Below are 21,837 nucleotides of genomic sequence, written 5' to 3' on the forward strand. Positions count from 1 at the left end.
ATGTGTCTGCAGGAGGCTGACAAATCAGAAGGCCTTCCCGCACATCAGAGCCCCGCTGCCTAGCAACCCCATCGGAGGGGTGTAGTTGACAGCGCAGGACGCAGCCCAGTCACGAAGACAGGAGCGGGCTGCGGTGCTGGCGGTGCTGGCGCTGAGGCTGTTAAAGTCCCAGCTCCAGCTCCGGCTCCGGCTCCACACCCCACTGCCTCCTCCGAGCCCACCCTGCCGGGTCCCCACGCCGAAGGCCTGGGTGTTTCTCTTCTCTCCAAGGATCTCAAGGGGCAGGGGGTGCTGAAGCCCCCACCCCCACCCCCACGGGCCACACCGACCTCTTCTCTCTAAGCACCACTTCAAAATATTAGTCCTCATTTTCCTAAAACCATCTCTTCCTCTCGATTTTCTTTTCTTTTTTTAATCTAACCTTGATTTCCACCTCCTCCAGGCCCCTGGCAGAACAGTCTAAGAAAAACAATTTAAGTGTTCGTGGGATGGAGCAAGGCGAGATGCTTCCTTTGGCCTGCAGCTGGACACTCTCCCCGGTGCCCAAAGCAGAAAAGAGAGCAGTTTTGGCTCCTGGGCCCCAGACCCAAGCCTGCTTGGTCAAACAGGTCACCCACCTCAACCTGCCCATCTCCAGCCCCAGCCCCAACCTCCCCAGCAAGGGTGGAAGGGGAATCCCTTGGAGCTGCGGCTGCTGCGTGCAGAGGAAAGTTCTCCAAGTTGAGCTGGTGTCTGCTCTGCCCTCCCAGTCACCCTCCAGCATCCTCTGAGGCCCCTCAGAGCTCCTGGGAGCCACTTCCAGACCCGCCTCTCCAGGAAAGGTCCCTCCTCCCAGGTCCCTCATTTCCAGACGGCCGGGACCGACCCGTCCCTCCTGCCGGGCAATTGCATGCTTTAGGGCAGCCCGGGGAGCCGGGAGAGGACCGCTTCGGTCCTGGTGCCTGCAGCCTTCGCCCGCCGTGCTCATCCCACGTCTCCCCCCTCACTCCGGCTTCTGGCTCTCTCTGGCGTGACGCCTTTGCACTGACCTCTAACAGCTTCCTCTTCCAAAGCACACCGCAGTCACATGGGCATCCCGGCTCGGTGCCACGGCCGCTAAGCTCTCGCGGCGGCCGGCCAGCCAGCCTTGGTTCCGCCTGGGCCGCGGCCGCGGCCGCCCCCTGCCCGGAAAGCCGCGCCCCCCCCACCCCCGCCCCACGGCGCGGGTGGTTTTCTGTGCAGGACACCGTCTAAGTTGGCGGCTGAATATCAGGCACCCCCAAGCTAAGCCTTTGGGGGGGTTCCCGCCTCCCAAGGCTCAGGCTGGTTGGGGAGGAGCCTGGAAGGTGGGGGCGCTGCACCTGCAGCACTAACTTTGGGGCGCTGCCTGGGGTCTGGGGAGGCGGGGCAACCCCACCCCGCCCTTTTCCCTCCAACTTGGTGAAACTCCCCCAGCAGCCCAGGGGGCGTCCCCTCGGGCAAAGGTCTGGCGCGCGGCGGAGGGGGGGGGGGGGTGCCTGGAAAGCTGGCACCGGGTGATGGGGCTGGAGGCAATGAGCGCGCGCACGCGTGCACACACACTACACACTTACACGCAGCCCCGGGAGACACAAAGAGCCGCTCCGCGACGCCGGCCGTTCAGCCCGTGGGCGGGAGGCGACCCACACCCCGCCCCGGCGCGCCCTGAAGGGGTGGGGGCTCCCGGGCAGCCCGGAGCCCGCGCAGGGACGCCCGCCCAGCCCCGCCCGCGGTTACCCTCGGCGGTGCGGCTCCCGGGTGTCCCCTTGGGCGGTGGAAGCTGGACGCTCGCCCGGCCCCGGCAGCCAGAGCCGAGCACCCTCCACGGCGCAGCCAGGCCCCGGTAGAGGACCGCGAAGCCCTCGCTTGCTGGCTTCCTTCCTTTCTCAGGGAGCTGGGCGCAGCCTGCACTCATCCCCGCGCTGAAACTGAACACCCGCGCGGCACAGCGGCCGCCAGGGAGGCGGAGGGAGGCCGCGGCGGTGACAAGGAAGCGCGCCAGACCAGCGCCAGGGGACGCCGCCGCCGCCCACGGCCGCCCCCTCACCCGGGCTGGGTGGGGGCACCAGAATAGCTCTCCCCACCTCTGTTCTACTGGCAGGCGCCCGGGGACTCCCGCACACACGTTTACAGGGAGTGTGGATGCTATCCTGCTGTTGAAGGCGACGACCCAGCAAAACTAGCTTCCTGAAATGCATCCATCGGGGCAAGGCTATAGGAAGGGCCAGTGCCAGCAGGTGTAGGGCTTGTCAGATCCCGGGTGTGGCAGCCCAGGGACCAGGAACGCTGCTCTGGCCTTAAAACACACTGCCAGTATGACCTTGGACGACCACTTCCCCTCTCTCAGCAGGATCCTTGTCCTGAGGGCAGGGAGGTGACCTGAAGTTTATTTGCATTCTAAGATGCTCTTGCAGCCCTTTCCCTTATCTGCCCCCTTAGTAGCTCTGTAACCCCACATCATAGAAATCCTGTGGAAATTCACTGAGATAGACATTTTGATGATTAATCCAATCTTCACAACAACCCTGTAAGGTCATTCCTAGGATTGTACCCATTTTACAGGTGAGAAAGCAGAGAGGCTCAGAGGTAGTAACTCACCCTGATCACCACCCTTGAAGTGAGGTACTTATCCAAACAGCCTGTCTCAGAGTTTCTCAGCCATTCTCCCCACATTTCCCTGGTAAATCCCAAGACTCACAAACAGCAGAGTCTTTAGGTTAAGCCAAACCTCAGACACTAACTGAAGGAACTGTTGTTTAGTCACTAAATCTTTTTTTTGACCCCGTGGGCTGTAGACCGCCAGGTTCCTCTGTCCATGGGATTTCCCAGGCAAGAATACCAGAATGGAGTCTCCTGCATTGGCAGGTGGATTTTTTTTTTTTTTAATCACTGGGTCACCAGAGAAGCCCTAAAGAGTCAGTCCAGCTCAAATCAGAAGTTCCCTCCATCCCAGGCAGGCTCATCAGGACAACAGCCCACTTTTCATCCCACCCTTCCCCCCCTCCTCCCAAACTATAAGAAGGGCAGGAGATGGCGGTATGCTGGCTGCAGAGACAGAAATCAAGCTACTCCTTTCTTTAGCCAAATCCCATTCCCCAGGCTACCTATTCTTAACGAATAGTTCCAATTATCAGGTGCTCATAATAATAGCTGTTTACAGGTATGATAACATTTTACCCTCAAAACAACCCAATAATCTCCATTTTAGGGAAGTGAACATTGAGCCATTTCAAGGTGGTCAATACCCTGGCCCAGGGTGCTGCTTTCTGGTGTCATTTACAGGATGGCTCACGCATTGGAACCTCCCTGATGGCCTGCTGTGAAGTTAAACTGTAAACGCCCTAGAAAAGGTTGAATTTTTTACCTTATGAATACTTTGCTTATTTAAAAGAAAAGATAGTCATGACAATGATTATCCCTGACCTTGAATCTGAGCACCAGTCTTTGAGTTAAATGATCTAAGAGAGAAGGCCCTGACAGGATCAAGCTGTCCACGTGAGAGACATTACCTTTCTTTTTTTTTTTTAATTTTGTATTTTGGCCACATCACCAGCATACAAGACAGTTCCCCGACCAGAGATTGAACCGAGGCCTTCGCAGGGAAAGCACCCAATCCTAACCACTAGGCAACCAGGGAACTTCCCCATATTACTTTTACAAGTCACAAACGCCTCAGCTACTTGAGAGGAGGGACCACACCAGATTCATTCATGTAAATGCAGCACCCAGCAACAGCCCTATAATTATTTTAATCAGCTATGTGAACTGGACCAAATCTTTCCCCCCCTCTGCAACTCAGCATCATATTTGTTAAACTACTCAGGGCCCTCTAACTCATGGCCCTCACAGATCAAACTAGGCCCTGAATTGACTTGGTTTGGCCAGCACTGTTTTTTTTTTTTTTTTTTTTTTTTAAAAAAAGCTTTTTTTTTTTTAAACGTTGCCTCTTCGGTTATCCAGAAGCCACACCAGCTCCTACTGACTTACGCTCAGCTGCTAGCTACATCCATACTGCATTGAACGACTGTGAATTTCAGCTTCCATTTATCTGTTTGTGGATGTGACAGCTGGACCATAAAGAAGGCTGAGTGCCGAAGAATTGATGCTTTTGAACTGTGGTGCTGGAGAAGACTCTTGAGAGTCCCGTGGACTGCAAGGAGATCCAACCAGTCAATCCTAAAAGAAATCAACCCTGAATATTCACTGGAAGGACTGATGCTGAAGCTCCAATACTTTGGCCACCTGATGCAAAGAGCCAACTCATTGGAAAAGAGCCGACTCATTGGAAAAGACCCTGTGCTGGGAAAGACTGAGGGCAGGAGAAGGGACAACAGAGGATGAGATGGTTGGATGGCATCACCGACTCAATGGACATGAGTTTGAGCAAAATCTGGTGTGCTGCAGTTCACAGGGTTGCAAATAGTCCCATACGACTTAGCGACTGAACAACAATGAAAGTAACCTGCTTCCTATATTTTTGAGATTTGTGTGCTAAGTATAAAACACAGCACCTGGGTCCATACATGGCACCACAGGAAAGGACAATTTTCTTTGCTCTTCTTTTCGAGGTACTAGGAAAAACCCAGGAATCCAGAGGCCTGGGTCCAGGGCATGGCCCATGTGTGACATCAGCAGCCTCTCCATGTCAATTTCTCTGTGTGATATATTACAAAGGGAAAATCATTTACGATGCCAGCAAACATGACTGATGAGAGTGAGAAGGTAAATATGTGTTGTAGAGATGCCCTATGCAAATGTGAGGGAGGGTAGATTAGAAAGCAGTGGATGCCAGGATTCCAATGGCAGCTGCAGCCTCTGTGTGTCTATACATGAGGCCACATGGACAAAAACATTTTATCCCAACTACATTTCACATCCACTGTAGGCTTCATCTTCCCTTTAGCATGGCAGGGAGGCAGGGCAGGGATGAGAGATCCCTGCTTTGTAGACAGAAGAAAAGATCCGGACTTCCCTGGTGGTCCAGTGGCTGAGACTCCATGCTCTGAATGCAGGGGGCCCAGGTTCAATTCCCGGTCAAGAACTAGATTCTGCATGCCACAACTATGAGTTCACATGCCACAATTTAAAAAAATCCTGCCTGCCACAGCTCAGACCCTGGACAGCCAAATAGACAAATAATTTATTTTTTTTTAAAGAAAGGCGATGAAACACTTGCCATAGCTACAGAGAGTAGCAGAGGCAGCCCCAAACTTGGTCTTCCCAGTGCCTGCCTTCATCCTCTTTCACCTTTGTACCCCCATATTATTCCCCTGTTCTTCCTGCTACTTCCAGAAAGTACATGGAGAAAAAATGTGGTCAATTTTCAACTGGAGGGGAGCCAAGTGTATGCTTTCTGTGGGATCCCGTTTAGGCTGGGCTTCTGAGCGCTTTTGGTCCACAGTATATCTCCAACACACCAGCAAACCTCATTTCTGCAAGCCTTGAGTGTGAGCAGGTGAGAAGGGAAACGACTTGCCCATTTCTTTCTGAAATGTGTTAAAATATCCTACAGTCCTAAGTGAAAAACGTGTGCCCATGTCACAGACCTAGGAGATTACTGTAGAAGCTGTAAAACACTTCCAAAAAGTCTCTGAGTGCTCCCCCACCCCTTCCAGAGGCAGAGCCAAATCCCCCTCCCTTGAGTGTGGGCTGGATTCAGTGACTTGCTTTAACTAACTAGAATATGGCAGAAGTGAACAGTATGTCAGGCTTCCCACACAGCACTGGTGGTAAAGAATTCGCCTGCCGATGCAGGAGACATAGGAGACGCAGGTTCAATTCCTGGGTTGGGAAGATACTCTGGAGGAGGAAATGGCTATCCACTCCAGTATTCTTGCCTGGAAGATTCCACGGACAGAGGAGACTGGCAGGCTATATGGTCCATAGGGTCACAAAGAGTCAAAAATGAATGAAGGGACTTAGCGTGACCGAAAAAGTATATACTTCCAAAATTAGGTTATAAAAGGCACTGTAGCTTCCTCCTGTTCTCTCTCAAACCACTCCTGATGGAGGGCAGGAAGCTGCCATGTCTTGAGGACACTCAAAGCAGCCTTACAGAGAGGCCCACATAGTGAAGAACTGAGGCCCAGGCCTAAGCTGGTTTTGTTTCTTTTTGGCCACACCCCATGGCTTGTGGGATCTTAGTTTCCCAACTAAGGATACAGTGGGAGCCACAGTAGTGAAAGCACCATGTCCCAAACACTACACCACCAGAGAATTCCCACACTAGTGTACCCTTTACACATATTCTGTCTCCCACACATTGCAACTACCCCCTTGACAACTGTCTCCACCCCTTCCTTGCCTGAAATTCCTGAACAAAAATCCATTAAAATTCTTTACCTCCTCACCATGATCAAAGGGCATAAATCCTGGAACCGGGGAGGAAGCAGTCATGGGTTTGCAACCCTCCTCTTGCCCCGCTGCAAACCCTTGGTTCAGGTGACCCTTCAGCTGTTTCCACTCTCCAGGCACCTCCAGCATGAAAACTCCGATTTCTAGAAAGTGTCGTTTTAATTAAATTCCAAAGAACAATTCTGTGATCCCAGAGGACTTCATCATCATGGGATTTTTACCTTGTTTATTAACTGAAGTCAGCATTCGTTTCAGCTGAACAAATGTACTACTTCCAAGGCGACAATTTCCGTCCTAACAAGCTTCAAATCCTGTAACAAGTTCTAAGTCACTGACAGGGTTTGTAAATTTACTTGCCACATGATCCAACCAATATGTCCAAGACATGTGGTTCTAGAAAATTGTGGGTGACCCTTTTTTTGGTAATTAGATAGAACTCTCAGTGTATTAACAGAGCTTACTATTTAAAGGAATCTTTCAATAAAGTGAAGAATACACTGAATATCTCAGACAGGCAAGGTAGACATACTCAGTTGAAATCTGTCACCCAAGGCTGTCTATCTCACCTTCCTAAATACATGTCCCGTTTGTGTTCTGCTCTCCCCTAACACTGCCCCATTACCCATCCTCAGGTAGATGATGCAATGGCTGCTCCTATCAGTCTGCCCCCACATCTCCTTCAATCCACACTACAGCTGCAGGATTTGCAGAATGCACATATGAACACATCCCTCTCTGCTTAAAATCTCTGAGGTTTCAGGGGACTTCCCTGGTGGTCCAATGGTTAAGACTCTGCCCTTCAGTGCAGGGGGTGTAGGTTCAATCCCTGATTGGGAAACTAAAATGCCACATGCCGAGTAATCAAAAAATGATTTTTTTTTTTTTTTTGGTAACTCAAGAGGTTTCTGATTGCTCTTAGGAGAAATACAGACCCCCATGGCAATCCACTCCAGTATTCTTGCCTGGAGAATCCCACGGATAGAGGAGCCTGGCGGGCTACAGTCCACAGGGTCACAGAGTCGGACAAAACTGAAATGACTTAGCACGCTCTCTCTGCTCCACTCCCACCGGCCTTTTTGGCGAGTCCTTCCGTTCCACCCTCTTCACAGCCTAACCCACCACCCCAGGCTCCTGGTACACAGTCAGAAAAGCTCTTCCAAGGTCTCTTCACTTAAATAACTCCTCTTCCCTTCAGACTGCAGCTCAGGGTGGCTTGCCCTGCCCTTCCTGACCTGATGAATCCCCTAGCACACATGCTGTAGCACCAGGGGTCTCTGCTTTGTGGCCTCATCACAATTGCAAACTTCCATTTGTTCCTCTGATCGTTGGATTAATAGGTCTCCTGCAGAGACCATAAGCTCCTTGAGGGCAGGGAGCTCACATGGTTTTCTCCCCACTGTATTCTCAGTGCCCAGCACCCATCAGATGTTCAATCTATAGGTGGAATCAATCGATCAATCAAAGAGAGCCAGGATCTGCCTCTAATCTGAGTCCCACTCTTGTTCCTCAAGCTCCACCTCTGTGATTCCATCAAGGCCCTCAGCCCTTGCCTACCTCCATCCCTCCTCACTTCCCTCCCATCTCCTCTGTCCTTTAAAGCCCATGTCAAATATCCCCTCTGAGAGGATTTTCTGAGGCCAGCAGCCAAAAAGGATTTCTCTTCTCCCCATTTCCCTTCTGGGAACCTGTTTCTGTCTGCCTAGGATGAAAGCTGGCTTCCCTGGTGGCTCAGACGGTAAAGAAACCGCCTGCAATGCAGGAGACCTGGGTTTGAGCCCTGGGTCGGGAAGATCCCCTGAAGGAGGGAATAGCAACCCACTCCAGTATTCCTGCCTGGATAATTCCATGGACAAAAGAGCCTGGCAGGCTACAGTCCATGGAGTCACAAAGAGTCAGACACAACTAACACACACACACAGGATGAGAGCTGCACCTTGCCCTCACGTTAATGGCCTGTTGTTCGCCAGAAGGTATGGGCTTTTAGACCTGTTTCTCTTTTACTTCCCTGTCCCAGGGTCTCCATGAATTTTGCTGCGATTGCATCGAAACAGAACAGAATTGAAAACCCTCCTACCAACCCCACCTTGAGCCCAGTCATTCCCTTCGAGGCAGCCCAGATCCAAGGGGCATTAAGGAGCATCAGCTCTGAGAGGAGAAAAAATGCCTGAGAAGTAATTAAACAGAGAGAGAGAGTTTGAAAGCAAAACGGACCAGCGTGCTGGCCTCCCTTACAAAGCCTGGCACAGAGTTTGCATTCAATATGCACTGAATGAAGGGCTGAGTGAATGAGAAGTTCACAGTCTTTAAGCTCCTGGGGGCACTCCTGGCAGCAGGGCTCAGCAGAGAGATGCTAATGGATTCAGAACCACCAGAGCCAACTCTTCTAGGAAGCACAGAGCAACTCCCTGGGCCGCGAGCATCTCATTCTCATTTTAGAGATGGAAACAGAGGGCCCGAGATGGCAGGAGCCCCGAGGTGACTTCGTCATCCCAAGGGTCCGCCACTCAAATCCTAGAACACGGAGGTGCTCGCAGCCACCTCTGCCCGTGTTAAATAACTGGTCTCAGGACTTGCTGGTCACGCTGCCTGTAGTGATGTCCCCGTAATTAGATGTGGCCAAACTTCCCAGCGCAGCACCAACCTCCCCCTTAGAGGACACTGTCTCTCTAAGGAGTGTCTGGTGAGGAAGTGGCCCCTGGCTTTATTCAGAGAAGGTTCTTCTCCATCAGAGGTGCCTGGTCTCAACAACAGAAAGCAAAATAATACCAGACCCCTATCCAGCCCTCAGCAAAAGCAAAGTGTCCACGGTGGGTTCCTAGAAAATCCACTCCTAGGACAGACACACTGTCACTTAGACGGAGTAGATGAATGTTTGACAAGCACGCACACGCACGCACGCACACACACACACATATGCACAGAGAGATGGTTTCCATGACTCCTCCTCCTCTTCAGATCACATCCCCGTGGGCAGGGCTGGCAGGAAGGCCAAAGAACCATCTGGATGAAGAATCCAGACCCAGAGCAGAATGCAGAGCCAACCTGCCCACACTCAGGACCCCCAGCACTCACATCCCAGCAGCACCCCAAGGAGCTGTGGCCTCAGCCCAGGCTCATTTCCAGCCCTCATCCCCTACAAGGCTGAGAGTCACCCACTCCCAGCTCCCGCCACCAGCCAGCCAGTCTTACTTCTTCACTTTCGGGTACTTCATCTCTGCGATGGCATTCGTGGCTTCCGTCTGCTTCTCCTTCAAGTGCTGAGGCCACATGTTGTCCACCCAGTCCACCAGGTCTACCTGAAATCCAGCCAGGCCACCGTCAGCGCTTCCTGGCCCCAGGTACCCTTAAGTCGGACCCCATCACTGCCTCAACCTTCCTCCTCCTCCTCCTCCTGCTCCCAAATCCCTCCTGCCCTCCCGCCATGGGTGGGTGCAGGCTGGCCTCGAGCTAGGAGAGGATGGGGAAGGTGACTGGGGAGGGGAACCGCCAGGGACCTACCACGGTGGGCCGCTTGACCAGGTGCTCCAGTTTGGTGTGGCTGAACTCAAGGCTGATGACGTTGTACAGCTTGTCCCGCTGGGCCTCGGGCGTCTCGTAGTACCGCACAAACTGGGACATGCTCATCTCCGTTCCTTTCTGGGTGTTCACGTCCATCACATCCACCAGCCGCCGGCTACCTGAGGGCAGAATCCACAGGCTGGTGGCTCCAGCCAGCTAGGGCTCCAGATCCTACTTGGGAGGCCCCACAAAACAAAACCTGCTCCTAACCCAGCATCCCGAACATGCCTCAGCATCCTACACCCCTACGCCGTGTCTGCTCAATGACGTCATCCCATCAGTGTTCCTCACTGAATCGTTCTGCAATCTTTAAAGGAATCCCTCTTCAATCGATCTGTTTTCCTCCGCAACTAACTTGCCCCCAAACACTCAGTTATTGAGCAGCAAAGCTGGGACCTGAAGCCGATTCCATCTAACACCGGCACCAAGGTTTTTAACCCCCAACCCCGGCCCCTGGCCCCTGCAATACTGAATCCTGATCACACGCTAAGGCTGAAAAATGATCCCCGCCTTCAGAGGCTGGCTCCTCGCCCCATAGATCCCAGGAAGCCTTGGAGAATCACTCTGGTTTTGAGTCAGGAGTGCAAATCCACCAGGGGGCATCCCTGAACTTTGCTGGAAATTCTGGCCAAGCTCTGGACAGTGCCGGCTCCTTCCTTACCAGGGCTCCTGGAGCAGGTGGGCTCTGCTCAGCTTTTCTGGAAAGCCCACCTGGCAGAGAACTGCCATTAGAGTGAGGAGGGGAAAAGAACAGCTGCCCCCCCAGCTCTCCCCACTTTCTGGCCAGCCTCCAACCTCCCCCTGCCTCTCCTCCCTCACTTTGCTCAGGGTCCCATCCGCAAAGTCCCCTGGGGAAGGAGATTCACTGGGCAGGAAGGTGATGGGACTCACAGCCCTGCAGGCGGGGGCAAGTGGACATTAAAGGCCTGGAGCTAGCTGCCCCATCAGTACAATATAGTAGTTATGCTGGGGAGCTCCCTGGCAGTCCAGCGGTTAAGAATCCACCTTGCAATTGCAAGGGATGCAGGTTCAATCCCTGGTTGGGGAACTAAGATCCCACATGCCGAGGAGCAACAAAGTCCACATGGCAACTACTGAGCCCACGGACAAGTAGAGAATCTGTGTGCCACAAGGAATGATCCTGCATGATGCAATGAAGACCCCCCATTCTGTAACTAAGACTTAACGCATTGAAAAATGCATCGATGCATTAGAGACTGGATGGATTAAAAAAGATTAAAAATAAATTTTATATATATATATATATATATATATATATATATATATATATACACACACACACACACACAATAGTTAAGCTTCCCTGGTGGCTCAGATGGTAAAGAATCCTCCTGCTATGCGGGAGACCTGGGTTTGATCCCTGATCCCTGGGTTGGGAAGATCCCCTGGAGAAGAGACCAGCTACCCATTCTGGCCTGGAGAAATCCATGGACAGAGGAGCCTGGTAGGCTACAGCCCATGGGGTTCCAAAGAGTCAGACATGACTGAGTGACTTCCACTCACTAAGCTAAGACTTTGTGGGTTTGAACCCCAGCTGCCCCTCAAGTCTCTTGACATCAAAGTAGCAGTTTCTCCATCTATAACATGGTAGCCAGCCTATGGTGTTGTCGTATGATTTAAGTGAGCTAATGCACATGAAAGACTTCTGAGAAGTGTCTGCAAGTAGGAAGTATTACCTAACTGGCCAATTTCATTTATAATCACAGGTGGAACTACTATATTTAAAATAGACAATCAACAAGGACCTACTGTGTAGCACAAGAAATTCTGCTCAATATTCTGTAATAACCTAAATGGGAAAAGAATTTGAAGAAGAACAGATACTTGTATATGTATAACTGAATCACTTTGCTATACACCTGAAGTTAACACAACATTTTAATCAACTACGTGTCATGTCTGACTCTTTGTGACCCAAAGGACCATAACCCTCCAATATCCTCCGTCCAAGTGATGCCATGCCCTCCTCCAGGAGGATCTTCCCCACTCAACTACACTCTAATAAAAAATTAAAAAAAAAAAACTTTTTTAATATATATAATTACAGGTAGAGAAAGTGAGGTGGTGGGAAATTCAGCATCAGTTAAATCTCTGCCAGTCAGTCTAAAAGGATGGCTAATGGAGAGGGGTGAGGGGTATGAGGGGTGATGAAAATGTTCTAAAATTGACTGTGGTGATGACTGCACAAATTCTGTGGACAGACAACAAACCATTGAATTGTACACTTTAAACAGGTGAATCGTATGGTATGTGAATTATAACTCAGTAAAGATACTATTAAACAAAAACACTCAGACACTAAATGACCAACAAAGTTGGTTTTTATACAATTATCTTTTTTCTTCCAAAAGTCTTCTACCCACTTAAAACACACATCCTAAAAAATATAGAGGGACTTCTCCGGTGGTACAATAGTTAAGAACCCACCTGCCAATTGCATGGGACGTGGGTTCAGTCCCTGATCCAGGAAGATCCCACAGGCCTGGGAGCAACTAAGCCCCTGAACCATAACTACTGAAGTCTAGGTATTCTAGAGCTGGTGTTCCACAACAAGAGAAGTCACCACAATGAGAAGCCCTAGCATTGATACTAGAGAAAGCCAGGGCACAACAACAAAGACCTAGTGTAGTAAAAAAAAAAAAAATTTTTATTTAAAAATATAGGGACTTCCCTTGTGGTCCAGTGTTTAGGGCTCTGCTCTTTCCCTGCAGCGGGCCAGGGTTCCATCCCTAGCTGGGGAACTAAAATCCCATAGACGGCAACTAAGGGTTCACATGCTGGCAGCCAAAGATTCTGTGTGCGTCAAGGACGCATGCTGCAACTAAGATCAGACACAGCCAAATAAATACAGTAATAAATAAATATTTTTAAAATAGTGACTAAATAAATAAACAAATGTTGAGTGTTATCCTTATTACTGTCCAGCATTTAACCTATTACTTCACATATAAATGACAGCTGAACTGAAGAAATGACCTGGGGGTACCCGGAGGCAGATAAGAGTAACCCTCCTTGCTTTGGGCAAGATGACCCACACACCCCTCCCTCCCAACCTGGAAAACATCCAGAAGTATTGAGCAGTCCAGAGCCCCACCTCTACAGACAACCATCATTGAACAAGAAAGATACCCATAGGAAAGGCCTGCTTTTTACTTTTTTGAACACTAACCAGGTTTTTGAATTGTGGTGTTGGAGAAGACTCTTGAGAGTCCCTTGGACTGCAAGGAGATCAAATCAGGCAATCCTAAAGGAAATCAACCCTGACTATTCATTGGAAGGACTGATGCTGAAGCTGAAGCTCTAATACTTTGGCCACCTGATGCAAAGAACTGACTCATTAGAAAAGACCCTGATGTTAGGAGAGATAGACGGCAGGAGGAGAAGGGGACGATGGAAGATGAGATGGTCAGATGGCATCACCGACTCAATGGACATGAGTTTGAGCAAGCTCCTAGAGACGGTGAAGGACAGGGAAGCCTGGAATGCTGCAGTCCATGGGACTGCAAAGAGTCAGACACAACTGAGTGACTGAACATCAACAAACCAGGCTTCCAGAACCCCCTCTCCCCACACAATCCCCAGGGCTTCCTGTACATCCTCACTCCACTCTGGTCCTGCCCAGGTGTAGGTCCCCTGTTGACCCACCTCAATCTGCCCCACCCTCAGCGGAAAAGGTAAGTCCAGACCCAGGAGTGGTTAGAACCGAGAGGGGTAATTGGGGCGGAGGGGCGCTGGAGGGAAGAGGCCCTAGGGTGGGAGGCCAAATGACTGTATCTGGAGCGGTTCTAAAAATAGCGTCCTCGGCATTCAGGGAACGCCGTCCGGCTCCCCCAGGTGTCCTGCAAGCCGCAGCGGGTGGGTGCGAGGAGACGAAGTAGGAATACAGGGAGGAGCAAAGAAAGTCGGTTCTTCTGGATGCCGGGGCTCTATAAACCCCCAGGGAAACATGAGTGTACCAGTAACCGGTGAATCCCGCTGCGTTCCAGCCCGCAGGCGGGGATGAGAGATGCAGGAACCTCAGAACGCGTCCTGGGGAGGCGAAAGGATACTGAGTGAAGTGACTATAGGTTTAGAGGTCTGACACAGCTGAGATAAGGGCCAGCTCGAAGCAAGCTGCACAGGAGGGTAAGTTTTTCTCCATAGATGTATTCCAGACAATAAAGCGCAAAGGAGGACTACTCGTGGTCCAATGGAGGGGCCCCAGGGTTCCACTGCACGGGTGCGGGGTGATCCCTGGTTGGGGAACTAAGGTCACGCAAGCCCTACAGCACCAATAAAATTATATAAAATAACGGAGATAGGCGTCAATAGCTGCTAACTTCAGGAAGAGAGAGGGAGAAGTGAGAACCTAACATGTCCCTCCTGACAGATCTATGAAGCTGTCAGAAAAAAAAAAAATGAATGAACTAATTATGAATGAGCGAGACAGGCTCTGAGTCTGATCAAGCATCTATTAATACGGCCAACTACCAATTTACAGAAACTCCTCTGTCCATGGGGATTCTCCAGGCAAGAAAACTGGAATGGGCTGCCATGCCCTCCTCCAGATCTTCCCAATCCAGGGACCGAAACCAGGTCTCCCAAACTGCGGGCGGATTCTGTACCTGCAGGCGGCTTCTGTATCCTCTGAGCAACCGGGGAAGCCCAAGAACACTGGAGTGGGTAGCTTACCCCTTCTCCAGGGGAATCTTCCCGACCAGGAATCCAAACAGGGTATCCTGCATTGCCGGTGGATTCTTTACCAGCTGAGTTACCAGGGATGCCCACAGAGAAACTACTCCAAGGTAGAGTCCAAGTAATGAAAAATTCTATAGCTCAAACAATCCCACTTCTTCAGATTGGAAAGAGATGGAAGAAGAGCCCAGAGATTATAGAAGAGTTAAAAGATACCTCAACCAATCACAATGCAAAACCCTTATTTACATTCTGACTCATACAACTGTTTAAAAAAAGAAAGTAACATTTGTGCCATATAGGAAACAACTGGAAATTTTATGGATATTTACTCATTTTAAGGAATTTTAAAAGCTTTTAAAAAACAAACAAAAAAATTCCTTAGTTTTTAAGGTTCCTAGTTTTTAAAAGACTAGGTGTAAGAGAGCACTCCGTGGCCCTGCAGACCTGTCTTTTGCTTCAACAGAGTTGGGGTGGAAAAGACCCAGGAACAACCCTTCCTCCAGCCTCCGACCACCCTCCAACCTTTTTTCCAGTTACATTTTAGGAACCAGCCACTCAACTACACCTGATCTCCAGGACCAGCCAACAACATTTTAAAAAAAATGAATTGTTGAGTATTTTTATTTGGATATGGGGAGACTGCATTAGGTGACATGTGGGATCTTAGTTCCCTGACCAGGGATTAAACGTGCACCCCCTGTCATGGAAGCAGAGTCTTAACCACTGGACCAACAGGGAAGTCCCAGCCAACAGCATTTTCTTTGACCTTAGCTCTTTATTACCCATCAGTCATGAGCTCTCAGATTCGTCAGAATTATTCCACCACAGCGGAGGGTGCTGTCCACCACCTGGTGAACATGCATCTGCAGGCCTCCTATACCTACCTCTCTCTGGGATTCTATTTCCACCACAATGATGTGCCAGGGTGTGGCTCTGGAGGGCATGGGCCACTTTCCCCAGAAGTGGCAGAGAAGCTCAAGGACACCAAGCATCACTTGAAAATACAAAACCAGTGCGATGTCCACATCCTCTTACAGAACGTGCAGAAGCCATCCCAAGATGAGTGGGGTAAAAGTCAGGACACTGTGGAAGCTGCCATTCTCATGGAGAAGAAACAGAGCCATGCCCTTTGGATCTGCATGCCCTGGGTTCTGGCTTTACAGACACCACCTCTGTGACTACCTGCAGAGCCAAATGCCCCTCCTCTAGGCCTCAGCTGCCTCATATGTAAAGACAGGAAGAAGTTGATCTTTATATTTTTTTCATTGCCGCAGAATTCTTCCTTCAAACAGATGCTTTGATGAGAGCCAACTACATAAATAAAAACAAGCAGCTCAGGCTGAAGTGGCTAGGGAGAAGGCACTCAGAATTCAGAACTGGATTCCGGGGATTTTTCCTTTGAAAACTATTGGGTTAGGTCAGTTTTAGGTCCTCTTCCAGGGCTGACACACTGGTTTTTAGCCTAGTTTTTTGTTGGTGGTGCCAATTTAAAATTTTTCTCTTTTATTTTTAATTTTTATTTTTTGGCTATACCACATTGCATGTGGGATCTTAATTCCCTGACCAGGGATCAAACCCGTGACCGCTACACTGAAAGGGCAGAATCTTAACCCCTAGACCTCTGGGGAATTCTCTCGTCTAATTCTTTTTTTTCCTTAATTAACTTTATTTATTCTTAATTGATGGATAATTGCTTTACAATATTGCGTTGGTTTCTGCCATACATCAACATGAATCAGCCATAGGTAAACCTATATCCCTCCCATCTTGAATCCTCCTCCCCATCCTAGCCTAGTTCTTACTTAGATCAGATCCCTTAAATGTGAACTGAGGGACTTCCCTGGTGGCCCAGTAGTTAGAGTCCACCTTTCTATGCAGAGGATGCGGGTTAGATCCCTGGTCGGGGAACTAAGATCCCACATATCTAGGGGCAGCTAAGCCCTTAAACCGCAACTAGAAAGAACCCTGAGCACTGCAATGGGTGATACGTGCGCCACAGCTAAGACCTGACACAGCCAAAAATAAATTAAAAAAAAATTTTTTAATGTGAACTGAGGGGAGTAGGAGGAAGAGGGAAGAGATGAAGAGGCCTGCCCGAGGGGTCACTGGGACACTTGAGGCCTGCCAGTCCCTTTCAGTCTGAGCTGGGAGATTAAGCACCAGGACTCCGTCTTCTCAGGTTCCCAGGCTGGTCTGCCACTGGTGGCAAAGGGGAGCGAGACCTAAGTGCCGGGTCTCCGAGCTAGAAGCTGAGCCCTGGGGAGGAGGCAAGTGGCGCAGCTCAGTGCTGAGAAGGGAATGTGGCAGTCCAAGCTCTGGGGAGCACCCTGTGGGAGCAGGTAACAGGAACAAGGAGCCTTCTGGAGCCTGCAAGGGATCCACAGCGCTAGAACCCAGGCCCTGAGGCCAAGGGGTTACAGGAGAAATTTTCCATGTTGGCATGGTGCTGGAGCTCCTAAGTAGGCCAACAGCTCAGCAGCCCTCTGCCTCTCTCTCTCCTTGCCCCCTCCTCCCTCCTTCTCCTCCCTTCTCCAGTCTCACTGGTTCTCTGCACTCACAGGCTTCACCCACATCCAACAAATTCCAGCTGCAGAAATTAATCCATGGCCCTATGGCCCTTGCTTTGAAGGCTCCATCAGTCAGTTCCAAGAGCCATGGGCTCGGTCGGAGGTGGGAGTAGGCTGTGGGGTCACCTTGAAGGCTAATATAAAGCAGGCACGGGCACTAACCCCAGCTCCCCCTGAGCCCACTCTTCAGAGAGTACATGCAAGTGTCTTGCATCATAGCTCTGGAACCTTCTCTATCATCTCAAGTTTCTGGTTTGTTATTCTGCTCCCTGGGAATATTTCCTCATCCATCTCACAAAGGCAGTGTTTATTAGCAAGAGCACCAGTCATGGTTCAAATCCTGCTCCTCTGTTTCCCAGCAGTGAGGCCTTAAGTAAACTCCTGACCCTCTCTGGCTTCAGCTGCCTCACCTGCAAAGTGGAGATAATAGGACCTGCCTCGTGGCCCAACAAAATTATTGGAGGGACTTTTTAAACCTAAAAGCAGGGGTTCTAGTAAGGATGCTGTCCCAAATTGAAGATGCAAGGGTACAGGAAAGAGCGAGCCCAGGGCTGAGTCACTGCACAGCTCGGGAAACTGGATCAGTTTTCCTCTTTGTGAAATAAGAGGATGCTCTCAAAGGTCCACGGGCTTTCCCTAAGCACCGATAGCTTCTGACTTCCTCACCTTTGCACCTTTGAAGATGATTCCCAAGGCAGATCCAGTGCCAGGTTGTCCTCTGTGCCCTGGGCTCAGGACTCTGAGCCTTGGGACTTCACTGGGGGTCCAGTGGCTACGATTTCAACACAGGGGGCCCAGTTTCCATCCTTGGTCAGGGAACTAGATCCTACATGCCACAACTAAGAGTTCACATGCCACAACTAAAACTCGGTGCAGCCAAATAAATAAATAAAAATAAATATTTTTCAAAAACACTCTGACCCTCAGAGAGAGGGGCACAAGAAGATACAAAACAGACTAACAAACCAGAGTTGAAACCAATCAGGCAAGAAAATCCAAAAGACACCCCACCAACAACAACAAAGAATTCAGGATGAGGAGACACCTGTACCATGCAGAAATTAACAGGACAGTTCTGCGGTCAGACAAATACGGGCACAAAGCTCAGCTCTTCCACACACTAGCTATTTGACTATGGACAAGTCGCTCTGAGCCTCAGTTTTGACATCTATAAAATGGAGGTAGTAATAAATAGGATTTCATGTGATCAGACAAAAAGCTATAGTAAAGATACTTGGCTTTTAACAAGGTCTCAGTGAACAGTAGTTAATGCAAACAGTGAGCAGAAGTAAACACAGTTTCCCTAGGCCCCTAGCAGCATCAAGAGTTTGATTTTAGGGACATACCCTGGCTATCCAGTGGTTGGGACTCTGTGCTTCCACTGTAGGGGGCCTGGGTTTGATCCCTGGTCGGGGAACTAAGACCCCACATGCCATGCAGTGGAGCCAAAAAAAAAAAAAAAAAAGACTTTGATTTTAGAGCCTAGATTTTAGGGAAAATGGAGACAGAACAAATCAATGAGGTGGGTGTTTCTCTTGGAAAGAAAACACAACTGAGAACATAACTGAACCCCTCTGAAACCCTCCTCACTTGGGATCCTCAGCACTCCTGGCCTCATGCACCGTACCCCCTCCTAGCACTTCTATCTGTCCTGCCACCCCTACCTATCTGTCCAGCCTTAATGTCACTGCTGACCTCAAATTCAATGTGGCCAGAACTGAACTCATCTACACCCCAACCCAAATCGATGTTTCCTCTTGGGTTCTATTACAAGCATCATTTCCCAATTGCTGACATTCAAACCTACATTTGAATCTGATGTGCCGTCTACTTGGGCGACTCGCAAGTAATTTCTCTCCAGGTTTCAGTTTTTCCTCCTGTGAAATGGGAAAGCAAGACTACAAGAATTCTAAAAAGTTGTCCAGGGTTTAAAATATTTTCAATTTTTATTTTACTGTTGTTATTCCTTTTTTTGGACCACACCACACAGCTTGTAGGATCTCAGTTCCCCGACCAGGAATTGAACACAGGTCTCAGGCAGTGGAAGTGAGGAGTCCTAACCACTGGACCGCCAGGGAAGTCCCTAAAGTCTATGCTTTTAAACCAACTTTAAAAAGGTCTACACGTACCCCAGATCCTGTGCTTTGCAACAGGAGAAGCCACCAAATGAAAATCTCAAGAACCGAAACTAGAGAACAGTCCCTGCTCACCACAAGTAGAGAAAGTCCAGGCACAGCAACAAAGACCCAGCACAGCCAGAAATAAATTAATTAAATAAAATAAATAATAAATTAAAAAAATTTTTAAGTTCTAGGAAAGGTGGAGGGATAAATTAGGAGTATTCAATTAATAAAGTACTATATATAAAATAGTAAGCAAAAAGGATTTACTACATAACAGAGAGAACTATATCCAATATCTTATAATAACCTACAAATGGAAAATAATGTGAAAAGATATGTATATGAAACACTTTGCTATATACATGAAACTAATATAATATTTTAAGTTAACTCTACTTCAAGTTAAAAAATTAATGATTAGTTGGGAATTTCCTGGCAGTCCAGCAGTTAGGACTTGATGCTTCCTCTACAAGGGCACAGGGTTGATCCCAGATAGGGGAAGTGAGATTCAGCATGCTGCGCGCACACGCGCACGCACACACACACACGCACACACACACACACACACACATGATTAAAAATAAGGTCTGAGGACAAATCAGCCACCTTTGATTTCTAGAGTGAAAATGTAGTCTCCCTAAACACAGCCAGTCAAGGGTAGAGCTAGGACCCAAGACATCCAGTAAATTTGTGAGTGAAGAAGGAATGGAGGAGGGTTAGGGTAGAGTCAGAAGCCATAAAGCAAAAGCGTGAGCTTGGGGTACCTCCCTGGAGGTCTCCCCAGTCCCAACACAGGGGGCCCAGCCGGGTTCCATTCCTGGTCAAGGAACTAGATCCCACCCACTGCAACTGAGACCTGGCACAGCCAAATGAATAAATATTTTTTAAAAAGCATGAGTTTGAGAAATACCCTGGACTGGGTTTGGACCCTGTCTCCACTGCCCACTAGCTGTGTGGGCAGCTCCCTCTGAGCCTCAGATCCCCCATCCAGAAAAGTGAACAACAACACTTAATTTCCAATTATTAGTTTGGACAAAATGAGGTCACATGGTAAACATACATTAAAAGGTAGGTGAGTATTACTCTAATGGTATGAACCAATAAATACTGAATGAAGTGATCTGTCATGAAGATTTTTTAAGGAAAACGGCCAAAGAAAACATTGGTTGGCTTGGGTACCCTCCTTAGAGAGAAATACAATGAAGAGACAATATGCAAGTCTCCCTCCTATCTTCGGTGATGTTAAGTCCAGACAAGGAGTGAAGACCCTGCACTTTCTGGGTACATGTTCTCAAGGGGTTTAAAGCATCTTCAGAGACAACAAGAAATCTCTTCCCCAGTCTCCCTATCCACCCATCTTCTAAACCATAGATGTGAAAATATCCCCGTCTTCTTACATGAACTATCCAGAACAGCGATCCTGGGAGTGGGGGACACAGGTTAGAGCAGCAAACAGATTCAGACAAATGCAGTCACTTGTTTCCCAATAAAGTAACCTGATTCAGTGCCATGAAGAAAAGAGTGATTTTTCAATAATGGTCTAGATCAACTGGATATCTATATAGGGGAAAAAAAAAAAAGATCTTGACCCTATGTCATACCAAACACAAAAATCAACTCCAGGTGGACTACATGTAAGGGTTGAAACAATAAAACTTCTGCAGAAAAACATATGAATATCTTCGTGACCTTGCACTATGCAAAATTTTCTTAATTTGAAAAAGACACAATGTGAACTAATGGACTAGGAAGAGCTAAATGGTCTATGTTAAAATTTAAACTGCCTGTTCATTCAAAGACATCTCTTTCTTAAATTTATTTTTAATTGAAGGATAATTGCTTTACAACATTGTGTTGGCTTCTGCCATACATCAGCATGAATCAGCCATAGGTACACATATGTCCCCTCCAAGACATCTTTAAGAGGATGACAAGGCAACCCACAAAGTAGGAGACTAACTAACATCCAAAATACAGAGAGAGCCTTTATATTATCAGCTGAATTGTGTCCCCTAAAATTTATATGTTGAAGTTCTAACCCCCAGTAACTCAATATGTAACCATATTTGGAGAGAAAGTCTTTAAAGAGGATATTAAGTTTAAAATGGGGTCTTTGGTAGTGGTTTAATCACTCAGTCACATCCAACTCTTTGCAATGCTATGGACTGTAGCCTGCCATGCTCCTGTTTCCTTGGGATTTCCCAAGCAAGAATACTGGAGTAGGTTGCCATTTCCTTCTCTGGGGGATCTTCCTGACCCAGGAATCGAACCCAGGTCTCCTACAAGCAGGTGGATTTTTTAACCAACTGAGAGGGTGGCCCCTACTCCAGTAAGACTGGTGTTCTCATAAGAGAAGGAGATTAGCACACAGATACATACAGAGGAAAGACCATCTAAAGACAGAGGGAGAAAACAGCCATCTAAAAGCCAAGGAGGGAGACCTTCAAAGAAACTAACCCCGCTGACACCTTGATCTTGGACTTCCAACTCCAGAGTTATGAGAAAATTAATTTCTGTTGTTTAAGTCACCCATTCTGTGG

General features: G+C 48.8%; 1 protein-coding gene across 10 annotated transcripts in view; it reads right to left on the minus strand.

Annotated features, from left to right (window-relative positions):
- KDM2B (lysine demethylase 2B) overlaps positions 1-21,837 on the minus strand; it is a 114,191-nt gene that overhangs the window by 79,699 nt on the left and 12,655 nt on the right. For 8 of the 10 annotated variants that reach the window (XM_070475225.1, XM_070475222.1, XM_070475221.1 and 5 more), the window contains 2 exons: positions 9,846-10,028; positions 9,541-9,643 (listed from right to left, as the gene is read on the minus strand). In XM_070475225.1, coding sequence (XP_070331326.1) covers positions 9,541-9,643; positions 9,846-10,028 — 286 coding nt within the window. Of the gene's footprint in view, positions 1-1,028; positions 1,118-1,734; positions 1,920-9,540; positions 9,644-9,845; positions 10,029-21,837 lie in introns of those variants that run through there. The other 2 variants (XM_070475227.1, XM_070475229.1) reach the window with 2 other exon arrangements.

This window comes from Odocoileus virginianus, chromosome 12 (assembly GCF_023699985.2).
Source record: "Odocoileus virginianus isolate 20LAN1187 ecotype Illinois chromosome 12, Ovbor_1.2, whole genome shotgun sequence".
Taxonomy (NCBI): domain Eukaryota; kingdom Metazoa; phylum Chordata; class Mammalia; order Artiodactyla; family Cervidae; genus Odocoileus; species Odocoileus virginianus.